This window comes from Lates calcarifer, linkage group LG24, assembly GCF_001640805.2.
Source record: "Lates calcarifer isolate ASB-BC8 linkage group LG24, TLL_Latcal_v3, whole genome shotgun sequence".
Lineage (NCBI taxonomy): Eukaryota > Metazoa > Chordata > Actinopteri > Centropomidae > Lates > Lates calcarifer.
In genome coordinates this window covers 16,478,089-16,491,672 of record NC_066856.1, presented here as the reverse complement: position 1 = coordinate 16,491,672, position 13,584 = coordinate 16,478,089, and the positions used below count along the sequence as shown (strand labels likewise).

General features: G+C 40.3%; 1 protein-coding gene across 1 annotated transcript; it reads left to right on the top strand.

The window, feature by feature from the left end:
- The first annotated feature begins 1,208 nt into the window (after nt 1-1,208).
- On the top strand, nt 1,209-4,597 carry ccr9b (chemokine (C-C motif) receptor 9b). The gene is made up of 3 exons (XM_018700742.2): nt 1,209-1,548; nt 1,714-1,772; nt 3,236-4,597. Exons 2-3 carry the CDS (start codon nt 1,719-1,721, stop codon nt 4,286-4,288), a joined length of 1,107 nt encoding a protein of 368 aa, XP_018556258.1. The 5' UTR covers nt 1,209-1,548; nt 1,714-1,718; the 3' UTR covers nt 4,289-4,597.
- The last annotated feature ends 8,987 nt before the right edge of the window (nt 4,598-13,584 follow it).

Here is a 13,584-nt window from a genome sequence, read left to right as displayed (position 1 = left end):
TATTACATTATCAATGCCATAAGATGAGCTTGTTGGTTTTGTTTGGGCTTTAGGTGAAGTTGGTATGACAGGGACTTGTCATGTTTGCCAATGTGGTTAGTTGTGAGCAAGTGACTTTTTTATCTATTAATTTCCCTATGGCAATACTGGTGAACTCTGCACTTCCCTGTCTTCACCCAGTTCTGCATCAGGAACACCATACTAATACTGGTTAGGACCTCCCCTTGCACTCAAAACAAGAGTGTTTATAGTGCAGTATCTAAAGTTTGATGCTTCTACTAGTGTCTCAGCAAAAATTGAGATTCATCAGACCAGGTTCCAGTCTTCAGTTTTACGAGCCTGTGCCCACTGCAGCCTCAGTTTTTTGTTCTTGGCTGATAGACGTGGAGCCTGACATGGTGTTCTACTGTTGTAGCCTATCTTCCTCCAGGTTGGACGTGTGCATTCTGAGATGCTTCTCTGCTCACCACAATTGTAAAAAGTGGTTATCTGATTCAAACCAGTCCATCCTCTGACTTCTCTCATCAACAAGGTATTTCAGTCTAATATAAAATTAGTAGAAGTACTAGAAACATGGGAAATGCCACACTGACTCTGTCAAAAGGAACAAAAAAATCAACCATCCAGCACTCAAAAGCTGATTGATCTGAAACTTGTTGCATCTTGTTTGTTTAATCTGTGCAAAAACCAAAGATGCAGGATTTTTGTGGAGTTGTCTGCCTCCAGGCTTTATGCTAAGCTAACCTATCTCCTGGCTCAGACATCTAACGCTGAACAAGAAAAGAAACACATTTTTCAACGTATCCCCTTGAAATTAACTTGGACAAGTTTAACATCACACTCAACCCTGTGTCCTAGAAACTATCTTTATATAGTTAAAGTATATTTTATATATATTAAAGTAATGAGGACACCGTTGTTAATTTATGTAAAAGGTAGAAATGGTAAAATGTATGTAACTTGTAGTTTAGTTGTATATAGACGTCATTTCTCTTTCCTCACACTGCTGACACACATATTTATTCATTAAGAGGACAGCGATTGTTGGCCACACAGCCTGAGCTTTCGACAGTGATTTAGTGCTTTGAAAACAGTTTGTCTCACAACTTCTCTACACCAATACCTCCTCCAGCTTCAATCACACTTCATGGTTTTCAGTTTCATGCATCACTCATCTGTGGTGTTAAGTGCTCCACCTGTGTACACAAGATGTGTCAAAAATGGGCTTTGACTTGAAACTTAATCTGCTGTGAATGTGGGTGTATTGTTTTGTTCCAAACCTGATGGTTCACTGGGTACAATCTAAAAGTCACAGCTTCCTTGTGAAATTACTGCACTGTAGTCTCTGTTCAAAGCTTGTACTAAACAGTTTTGATGCTCACTTAGCTGTAAATTGGATATGCAGAAAGGGTTGTGTCAAGATCAGCACGTGATCCTGTGGTTAAAGGGAGACCATAAGTAAGAGAAGATGAGACTGGTTGTTCGAGTTAACTCAGCTGCCTTGACATAGAAACAGCACTGTAACCGAGACATTACTATCTTCAGGTGGTAAGTGATTAACAGTACATTTTCTATTTAGCCACTACACTTTATTCACTATACACTTTTTTTAACCAATTGTTTATCTATTAATAATTAATTCTTGTTACATTTTTATCAGGTTACTCAGTTTTGATGTGTTGTCTTATATCGATATCCTCTGGTTCTTTGTAGAAAACATGGATGAGCCGTTTACAACTTTAATGACCACATCATCTAAACATGTTGAAACTGTAAGTATTATTTTGAGATAATTATCTGACACAAGTTAAGAAACTGGGAAATTGAGTGGAGCATTATTATTATTTACCATCACAGAGAGGGAAAAAGTCCTGGGTTTACAGCATAAGTACATTACTGCTCAAAAGTTCCAGAATACCTTCATTTTTCCAGTTGATACTGAAATTTACACAGAGCGGAAAGTTTTACAGAAAAAAAGCAATCAGGAGATTTTAAATTCTAAATTTAATCAAACATTTTGAGTCATCCAGCAGCTGTACACACTTGACTCACTTGTAGGTTGCTTTGCTTTCACCCTCTGCCCAGTTCATCCCAAACCACTTCAACTGGGTTTAAGTCTGGAGACTGTGCTGGTTTTCCATCATGTGAAGCCATTGTCTAGTTCTTTTCCTCTGATGTTTTGGGCCATTCTCTTGCTGTAGGATGAATACTTGTTACTTGCCGTTTTCTCACCATTCTGATAGTAACATATGGTACAGTACTTCTTCCTGTAGTATAGTGCTGTCCTAACAATGTGTCAGAGAGTGTGGTAAGACACTTTGTTCTATTTGTGTCTCTGTGTGTTTGTAAGCAATTAGCAGAAGTAAGTTTGTATCTTTGCAACTTTCAAATCTTGATTTTCTTCCACTGATGCAGGAGAACTGAGAAAGGCCTGTTTGCTATTACATGATTTTTCAGTTTTTGGTGACCTAATTTTTTATTTATTTATTTTTTACCTTGTACTCGATCTTTGTACCATTCAAGGTTATCTACAGGACTTCAGTTTCAATAGCGACTGGAAAAATGCTGGTGTTCTAAGACCTGACTGAGAGTATATAATTTTAAAGAGTAGAGGAAAACGTAGGATACTATTGAATATATTTTATGTCCTTTTTTCGTGGTTTAATGTTCCTAATGAGTGATGCGTAAAACAATGCACTTCATGATCTACGTGCAGTAGAGTTATCTGAGGCAGACATTCAAATGTCAGAGTCACAGCCGTATCAGCATCAAATTTTCCACTCTTTGTGAAAACACAAGCCCCAGCATCACCCCGCTGTTTATCTCTGCCCTACATCTAAACTCGATGCATCTGGGGTACTGAATTCTGCTGTGGGCCCCCTTCCTGGAGCCCCCTCGGGATCGTTTACCCCCCTCAGGCTTGGATAGCAGCAGGAAGTTGTGCAGTAGTGTGGTTTCTCCTGCACAGACACAACACCTGCAACTTTTTTTTTGCACTTTCTGGTTAGTGTGTACGTCACAGACAGTGTTTGATTTCATTTAGCTGTGTCCTCAAGCATGAAGAAGTGTGTTATGTTATGAAACCTGAGAGCAGTTAGCAAGTGGTTTAACAAGGACAGAAAAAAACACACATCTGACAGGAAATGAAAACTGAGAAAAAAAAGGCACATAATTGTTGCGCGTAACTGTTTTCAATACCGCATTAAATAATCTGTTTTTCTATTTTTAAATGCAGGACTATTCTACCTTTGACTATGACCCAGGGCCGACTGAAAGCACAGGCATGTGTAACAGAGGATGGGTCAGGAACTTCCGTGGGCAGTATGAACCACCTCTGTTCTGGATCATCTTCATCCTCGGTGCTGTGGGTAACCTGTTGGTGGTTTGGATCTACACCACTGTACGCAACCGCCTGAAAACAATGACTGATGTGTACCTGCTGAACCTGGCTGTGGCTGACCTCCTCTTCCTGTGCATGCTGCCCTTCTGGGCCGTCGAAGCCACCAAGGGCTGGGACTTTGGGGTCTCCCTCTGCAAAATGGTGTCTGCCGTCTACAAGATCAACTTCTTCAGCAGCATGCTCCTGCTCACCTGCATCAGCGTGGACCGCTACATTGCTATTGTACAAGTCATCAAGGCCCAGAACCTGAAGAAAAAGAGACTCTTTTACAGCAAACTCGCCTGCCTGGGTGTCTGGTTTGTCTCCACCGTCCTGGCCCTGCCTGAGTTTATCTTTGCTCAGGTGAAGTCAGACCGAGAAGGGCGGTCCTTCTGTGCTTTGGTCTACTGGAACAACACAAACAACCGGACTAAGATCCTGGTGCTGTCCCTGCAGATCTGCATGGGCTTCTGCCTTCCTCTACTAATTATGTTCTTTTGTTACTCTGTCATCATTCGCACACTTCTGCAGGCCAAGAGCTTTGAAAAGCACAAGGCCTTGCGTGTCATCTTCACTGTGGTGTGTGTGTTTGTCCTCTCTCAGCTGCCTTACAATAGCCTGCTGATAGTGGAGGCCTCACAGGCAGCTAATACTACTATCACAGACTGTAAAATGTTAATGCGCTTTGATGTAGCTGGACAGGTAGCCAAGAGCCTGGCATTCACTCACGCCTGCCTGAACCCGTTCCTGTACGTCTTTATCGGAGTCCGGTTCAGACAAGACCTCCTGAGGATTATGAGGATGTGTGCTGGCAGTCTGGGCAAAGGAGGGTTCAATAAAGTAAGCACAACTCCCAAGCGTCCTTCTGTTATGTCAGACACTGATACTACCCCTGCCCTTTCCATATAAATGCACATTTTCCTCAAGAACCTGTCAACTGAGCCTAGTAACATGATATTGTTTTTTACTTTGTTCCCCATGCATTACTTCCTAGTTCCTAGTTAATTCATTTTATATTTCATTCTATATTCATCTTCTGACAGTCACAAACACATTTTTTTCTAGAATCACTGTATAGACTGTATATTAGTGTAAATACTGTTTTTAAAGTGTTTGTTTTTTTTAATGCATTCATTCCATCGTGTGTTTGTCATGTGCTGCTGTAACAACTGTATTTTTGATTTTCAGATACAAAACAACAATTAAAAAATGGTAAAATCTAAATCATGCTTTACTTTTCTTCATTGCTATTCTGTCCACACAGCACGAAAAAAACAGGAAGGAGTTGCAACAGTAGTTTCAAGTGCATACTATAAATGATTGCAGGGTCAATGATGAGCTCAGCAGTTTATGTGTATGTGTATTATATGTGAGAAAATATTTGAGTGCTTTCACTGGTCTAACGTACCTAATGTGGTGGGAAACACACTTGTAAATGTGACTCGTCCAATCCACAATGTTCTCGATCTGACTAGATGTCCTCCTGTTGACAGTCTACACCATTCTATGCTGCAGAACCAACTGTATTTGGCTATGACTTGGCAGTTTCACAATGGATGCTCACGGGTCCCCGTTCAAACTGGCATGAAAGAAGTTTCCCACATTGGCCTCACAACGGCTGCTGCTCAGACAGGTGGCAGACAGAAAGACAGACATGTGCCACTTCCTCAAAAACTTCCCACGTACAGTCACAACTTTACCTCGAAGCACAGGACTCCAGCTCACCAACTTCAAAAAAGCAACTCACTGAATGCTTGGATGTTTTGTAATAAAAGCTGCAGAATCTGCATGAAATTCAATGCAAAATCCAATAGAGGGGGAGTTGCTTTTACTTGTCTGGCCTGTGTCACAAAAAATCTAACTTTCCATTCCTCTCTGATGAGCGAGCTGTGGGTGAAGAGCCTGGCACTAAATATTTCCCACAGTCTGATGACACCCACCAAACAGAAACTGTTAGTATCAACCTGATATGAATCTGAAATCAGGGGACGCAGACATAGATTCAAAGTTGAGATTTGAGGTCAGCATGGCTTCTTCTGTTTGCGTTATCTTCAGGAAGCAAGACAAACACCGTCACTTTACATTTTCACATCAACAGATCAAATCTAACAGCATGACCGTGTGTTAATTAGATCTGACTGTTTGGCTGGAAAGTTGGTTTAGAGTTGGAAATTGAATTAAAACATCTTGAATGCCATCTCTGTCAAATGTTACTGTACGCCTACTGTCACACAGAAAGACAGAGACAGATGGAAGATGAAGAAGAGAGAAGCATCACAAAGTGCTACTTAGACAGTGTCTCATAAATCGACTGTAACAAACAAACCTGGGCTGTTATTGTAGTGCTTGAGGTTTACATGTGCAGAATACCTGCTGAATTCAGGTGAGACCACAGATGCATCCTTTTATTTTCCTCCTTCTGTACACGTTTCTACATCTCACGACAGGAAGCCATCAGTCGAGTCGATAACAAGATGTTCCTGTTTAACTGCAGAGCTGAGGATGTTCCCAGGGACTCTGGCAGATGTCTTGAATTCACCTTAACTGGAGATAATATTAGACAATATTACCACTCAGAACAGCTTTGGTGTACTCTGAATGCGTTTGTGTACACAGTTTCATGTACAAAGTTTGATTCCTGAGTCTTAATTTCAAACATAAATATAAAACTGACTTACAAATGGTAGATCCTTCAGGTCACCTGCACAGAAAACTGTTTCTCACACTGATAAAAAAGGAGGAACTGCAAAAATCCTATTGCAAAATGCAATTCATGTTCTTGCTTTATAATAAATAATCAGATGTGGTCTGTATTGGATGTGAACTTTTCGTGTGAATAAAACCTCTGAGAATTTTGTTTGGCCCTTGATAATAACACAGTGAGAGTTTAACTACTTTACTTTAGAGGCCACCTGCATTACACAGGAGGTGGACAAAATCACAGAAAGAAATTCAACATTAAAAGCTTCACTGATGTTTCCAGAACTACTGTATCAGATCAGCAGCTCTGTCAAATGGATTTGAGTGTCCTTTTTGTACCCTGTCAATGGTTTAATGGTATTTTACAGTTTGTGTTGAATCACTGGCTCCCACATTTGAATCTATGAATTGTAAGTGTTTCTTCAGTAGTTGGTAAAGATCCCATTTATACTTCTATCATTTGGGTGTGTTTTCACCATGTATCCATCACTTTTTAGGTTTTTGGTTGCTTTTTGCTTCCTAGTTTTCAAGCACTCTTGATCCCAACTTATGATGGTAACTTGTTACAACTGAGTAGATGGAGCAATTTAAGATACAGTTGGGCAATTTAGTCCAGTGGTTCCCAGCGTAGGGAATGGGCCCCTACAAAGGACCCACAAGGTAAATCTGAGTGTCACCAGTGACTAATGGGGTAAATGGACTTCTCCAACCTTTGCTTTTTTGTGAAATATTGGATAATTTGGCCTCTTTGGGGCTCAAATTGTTATTTAAATGGAACCACAACAACTCATAAACATGACAAGAAGCCCAAAGTAGTCATTGTTTTTTTCTCTAAGGAATTTCCCTAATTCTAGTGGAGTAGAAGTTAGTATAAATGGGAAAGGAAAATGAAAGAAAAATACAAGTTCCTCAGTAAATGTACTTTTTGCACATTCCACCCCCATTACAATAACACCTATTTGCTATCATATTTGTGTATTTCATTTTCTGGATAAACACAATAATTTCTATCTTTCCAAATTAGCTGAACATACAGTGACTTTACTGCACGCCACTGGTAATTTCAGCCACAAGGTGGTGTAGCTTGCTCAGCAGAGTGAGGGTTTGAGTTTCAGTGAGCAAACGCACAAGTTGGAAATGAAGCTAACCCCATCTAGTGGCAGTATGAATGGGAGGCCATGTCTGGGGGTTTCAAGCTCATGAAGGTTGTCTTGTTTCTGCAAAAGAATCTCATTGCCATAGAGCTGCTAATAGACAGGCAGATTGATCGTACACTGCATTACCTTAATTCCATGTTCCTCATTATCCCACAGCTCCCAAGTACCAAAGTAATCACCACTGGGGAAAATAGTAAAAAGTAAAAAACCGAGCAGGTCTGAACTGTGTTGTGAAGAATGCGAAAGACTCACAAGTAGAGCAGCACCTGTGGTTTGGGAACACCCCATCCATCTTTCTGCACAGGGGGGAATTGTGTGTGCGTGTGTGCATGAAGGAGATGTGTGAGAGAAAGAAAAAGAGGGATAGAGGGAGGATATGGTGGAGCCTATGAGTAATAGGAGGGACAGAGTAAGCATATGTGACCCATTGACACTGAACGGGCTGTAGTCTGGTTTCAGCTGGCCTATGGTCTGGTTCTGTGGACCACAGAAAGCCTCAGGGACGATGGCTTATATATCAACAATGACCCACTGGCTTTAAACACCTTTTTCTATGGTAACAAGTCACAAATAGCTCATCATTAAAGTTAGAGTCTGGCCAGAAGAAACTGTAAAGAAAACAGTAAAATAATATATATAAGACAGGGTTTAGAAAAGGAAAGCTATCCTTTATCCAAGCAAACAGGATCTTCATACTGCTCCGCAGCGTAAAAAGAAATGTAATAGAACTTGGACCTCCACAATTCCAGCCCAAACAGGGAGCATCTTATCATCTGCCATCTCTCCCACAGCTAATATTTCACTTCAGCTCCCAGGCCCACAGAATGAGAGACGTTTCCATTTCATGTCAGTCATTTCCAGGCCTGTGTGTTACCTGTGTGGTGATAAGTGTTTGACTGACTGGGAGTGTCGTTAGTCACTGTCCGGCTCCGAGTGACAGCCACAGATTGACGCTGATGATGAGAGGAGGAGAGGTGTGTTCAGGGACAACGGAAAACCACATTTCATGTGTGTGTGTGTCTTGGGGGGTGTGGGGTGGGCATTTACACACGTATAATGACAAATACAAAGCTGTGCACAAACATACTGAGCATGTCAAAGTGGATTAAAAGAGAAGCCATTTTGTCTTTGTAAGGACACAATCAAAAGACGTGGGATCATATGTCTTTCTAATTTCCAAAACTCTGTTTCATTCCTTTTACATATGAAATCTCCTATATCTTTAATCTTGACAGTGATGAATTCCTACTCAGCTACAGTCGCAATATATCACTGCTTAATAGCGTGATGCTTTATTTTATGGGCCCTGTAATTTTTTGAGAATTTCCCAGGAAGTTCCAGTGAAGAAAGATGGAATTTGGTATTATCTACAGGGGCAATAAAAGTAATTCTGTTTAAGTTGTTAGAATTGTGTTGAGTTTATGAGCAGTTGTTGATTTACAGTTATATTTTCACCATTTATATCCAAGTAAATTGGAAACATTATTTTTCATATATGCTGAATTTCATGTTCAGCTAAGCTGCTGTGCACTGATAACAACTTACATTGTTCTTTGGAGGAACTTTCCCATAAATCTACAGTTGAATATAAGTTACTTCAGAAAATACAGATTTACCTTCATTCTTCAGGGTGATCACTTAAAAAACCATAAACAATGATCATCCATGAAAGTAGGCCTACTGAGGAATAGTTGAAAGATGCAAAAATGAATTTGGTGGTAAGCAAGGTAGTTCTTTGCTGGATGGAATGTGAGTGATCATATCTGATTCCTAATGAACAGGATAGGCAAATAGAAAGTCAGTAGATAAGAGAGATGAGAGCCGAAAAAGTCACGGTGTGGCCCAGAAATCCAAAACCTGAATCCTGCTCCTTCTTCCTCTGTTGCTAACAATTGCCCTAAATTGCTCTTTTAGTCCTAACTTGGCCTGCTAATGGGAAAAATACAGTCAAACTTTAAGTCATCTTTATTCATTACATTCTCCCACCAGCTGTTAGTTTTAGTCTGTTGCTTGTAGCAGCTCCGACTAGCACAGGTCCACCATTTTTATCAGACATCTTTTATCTGCCTCTCTAATGTCCTTGTTGGTTTTAAAACAGTGGTAAATATGATGATGCAGGTGGCAGTAAGTAATGAAGTAAGAAGTTTTTCAAAGACAAATTACAACGCCCTCCATTTGCTTTCACCATTAGTCTCACTATAGGCCAACATGGGGGGAAAAAAACAGGAAATAATACAGCACTACAGGGCCAAGAAGTTCAATCTCTGGACATCTCTGGAACATGTTTTCACCCTTACAGTCTCTGCTCTTCCTTTTACCTCCTCTTCCAAAAGCGAGGCAGTAAGCCACGAGATGGATGGGCTGAGCGTTGCAAGGTTTCCAAAAGCGAACAGAGTCTGACTGCTGCTCTACCTGAGGAGCAAAAACAAAAGAGTCCTCTCTACCTGTAGGACTGTGGGAGTCGAGGCTTTGATCTGGACCAGAAAGAGAGAGTAGTTTGATGAAATATTGATGCTTTTTTTTAACTGTGTCCTGTGGGAGCTCAGTCTGCTCTCAGGATGTGTGCGCTGATCCACAATACTGCTCCGTGCCTCGCTGGATGAGAATGGACTTGACTACGTGGCTCAAAGAGTCTTATTGGTCCTAATGGGTCTAATGATGACCCCCCACCCTGGGCCTGAATTGGTCTGGGACTTTTTCTTGTTGATCAAAAGAAGACATACGTTTAATCAGTCAACATCAATAGCAAAATGCACACATAACTGGTGTGTTTCTGACAACATCTCTATAGAGTCTTGACAGTGAAGCCTGTACATGACTTAAATCTTTATTTGGTGCTGGATGGGTAATTGCTTGCCCTTGAAACAAAGGTGCAACAGCTACAAATGTACATATTGTGTACTTAACACATAGATCTGTTAGTGAAGAATGCTAGCCAGAAAATTCATCTGCATCAATTCAATAAAAAAATACATTTATCTGAAATTTTAGTGGACAGACAACTTTCAGTTTAACTATGCTGTGTTTAAGTTTTTGCTATTGCTACATAGCCAATACTAGCTATTAACAGCTGTTACCAAGAGCTTGACCCTTCATTGCATTTTCAAGACAAGAGGTTAGAATACGCCCAATGGGCAGCACTACAGACTACAGAGGACAGACTAGACGGCACTATGACTCACTATTGCAAAGTGGTATTATGAGAAGGTAGGAGGCTAGTTGATTAGCATGCTAACTTCAGTAGAAGAAAATAAGGGGAAGGGATAGGCATAGAGGCAAAACAAGAGGGAACATTGGCATTGCTTCCCACAGCTGGAAAGTGCTCAGGGTGAGTAAAGAAATTAAGTTTGATGCTGAGTTTGTAATGTTTCCTCTAAACTGGTAAGTACATGGCTGTTAATGCTAACACTTCCTACACAGTGATAGCAAAAACTTATATATAGCACCTTTAAAAATCTAATTCTTGAAATAAATAAACACTTAATAATACTGGAAAATTTGCTGCATATATTTAACCTGAAAGCAAGTGCTTCACACATTTCAGTACTCAAATACTGAGGCCTTGTTAAGTCCAGTATCAGACCATATAATATGATTTCAACTGGGTGCTCAGAAAGTTTGATTTGAGTTTGTATGAAAGTGACCCACATTCTTCAAGCAACAATGATCTCTGTGCAAGAAAAAAATCTGAATATTGATAATTGCCTAAAGTGCTTTTGTCTGAAAGTTAACAGGCCAACACACTCCAATCAGACCGGAAAAGAGTGTGAAAAACGAGGGGGGGATTTATCATTCTCCCATGCTCACGTTCATACATAGAGATAGGCGGCGGGCATAATGACTTCTGCGGAAAAAGCAGGCTGATTATTTAAACTTAAAGGAAGAGGAGAAAGAGGCAGAGAAACGGGTCGAGGGGGGGAGGAAGGATGGTCTTAGGAGGAGCCAGGGGCAGGAGATAGTCTGGGAAAGGTCTCGCGTTAAAGTGGAATTAACATGCCTTTCCATTGGAGTCCATTAGATAATCATATTCATACCACACAAGGCTCCAAACCCTCTCTGTTTCATTATTCCCCTTTAATCCAGTCTGATAAGGGGGTGCAGGCGTCTTGGTTTTATTATGTCGTCATTTGGAATCCACATGAAATCCCCACGGGATGTTATCACAGGGAAATTGCTTAAATAGCCCAAGTGGATATAGTTTTGCGTTTATTATTTCTGACGGATTCAAAATAACTGCAAATATCCTTTTTCCTGATTATTGGGGGCTGAGAGTCTTATCAGTCATTCACACTAATGGCCCACTCAAGCCACTCGATACCTCCGGCAGGGGGGAGGAGGGATGTTGGGAGGAGAGGAGGGGTGCTGTGTTTAGTGTTCTGTATGTACAAGTGTGTACAGGTACAGTACATGTGAGAAAAGGGAAAGAGAGGAGGGAAAACCAATGTAAAGAGAGAGTGAAAGCAGGAGAAGAGGACTTTCTGAACTCCATGTACACAGCTTAAGGATGGATAACACTCTAACACACCCCTGACGGTGGAGTAGAGGTCACTGAAGCTCTCCTTTGTGGTGTGTTTGTTTGGTCTCAAATCACAGGTCCCTGGCAAACAAGCCCAGTGTCAGGTGGCTGTAGTTGTTTGTTGGTCAGATCACTTGTTACTTATAGTAGTAAGATTAAGAGCGAACAAACACTGTTAGTCAGATACAGACAGGAAGCAAGGGAGACAACAATCCAGAGTTCCCCAGTCTTACTTTTTTAGTAATATGGCAGCCTATTTTTCCTCAACTATGAAAACAGTGTATCTCCAAATTTGGTGATTAATGTTCTTTTATGGAGTTGAAACTACTTCTCCAGCTAAAGAAAACATTTAAAACTCATTGGATTATTAGAAAAACACAGTATCCCAAAGCTGAAAAACAATTATTTCTGTTGACCCATGACAATCTGATGTTTTGGAGATTCGTGGTTTTCACAGGACAGTGACTACTAAACAAGAATATCCACGGCCAGTGTTGAAGTCAATTATTATAGCATTTGTTATAGCCAGCTTTGCCCCGTGAAATTTGGGATTTATCACAATGTGACTGTGGAACATGAAATGGGAATACTCAAATCTGCACTTCTGTACAGTGCAGTGTTTTTACTATGTACTTAGTTACTTTCCACCACTGCCAGGTATGTAACCTTTGGTTTTATATGCTCCAAATGAGAGATATGTTTCTGTGAGATTTCTGCTAAATCTACTGTGCTGAATGAAATGGAATCTATGACTTCTTTAATATTGTGTGCAAAGTAACTAAGTGTATTTGCTCAAGTGCTATCTGTACTTGAGTATTTACATTACATGTTACTTGTTACTTCTCCACATTATTTCAGTAGCAAATATTTTTCCTTTTACAATTGTAACACTCCACTACAGCTGTTTGACGGCCATAGTTAGTAGTTACTTACATATCAAGATTTTACTTTAAAAATGCACAAATTACTAAATTACTAAGAAACAATATATTAACATTTTGATAGCACTAAAATGCTGTTTACACACAACAGTAATTCAATAATGTGTGCAAATTTGATAAACATAACACTCACAGTGGCACTCTGCATAATATGCACCATTACTTTTGATACTTTAAGTGCATTTTGGCTGCTAATACTTCTGTACTTCTACCTGTAATAGAGTATTATTATGTTGCTACTTCCTCAATACTAACTGAAGACACTTTGAACATTCCTTTATCTTAAAATACTGTTTTTCTGCTGTGAAAATTGTAGGATCCTCCTGTCATTCCTCTGTTCATGCAGCCAGTGCATTTCCAGCAGTCACATCTGTGTGGATATAATATGCTTATTCTGCCGTATCCATTTCACAGTGACATCTGTCCAGCAGCGAAGAATTGAAGGCAAAAATCCAAATGCCTACACAACATTCTGCCAAGTATTGATTGACTGTTGTAACATACGTGGACACACTGAGCCACTACATATTATTTCAGTGAGATCACGGCTGTAACTGGAAACATGCTCTGTCAGTTGGTCATTATTTGAAAAACAAGCACAAGGCACAGATGTTGATCTCCAATGCACAGCATTTTCTCTCATATACTATATACAGGAGTGTGTAAATGGGTGTGATTGGTTATCCTGTGTGTTTGTGAGCACGTCTGTGAGTGTCTACCTTAGTGAGTGCACCTCCCTGTCTGTAGATCTCAGGGTCTGGAACAAACAGTAGTTCCTTCTTAATTGGGGTGAGATCTGGGGCTTAGAGGGGGCCAAGAAGGGACCCGAACCCCTTTCTTTCTCCTCCAGAATCGCTTTGGCTACAGAGGTGCTTTTGATGTGTGCTTTGG

Coding starts and splice junctions, on each gene's coding strand:
- ccr9b (XM_018700742.2), top strand. CDS start 1,719: ATGGATGAGCCGTTTACAACTTTAATGACCACATCATCTAAACATGTT. Junction 1,773..3,235: donor CATCTAAACATGTTGAAACT/GTAAGTATTATT, acceptor TTTTAAATGCAG/GACTATTCTACCTTTGACTA.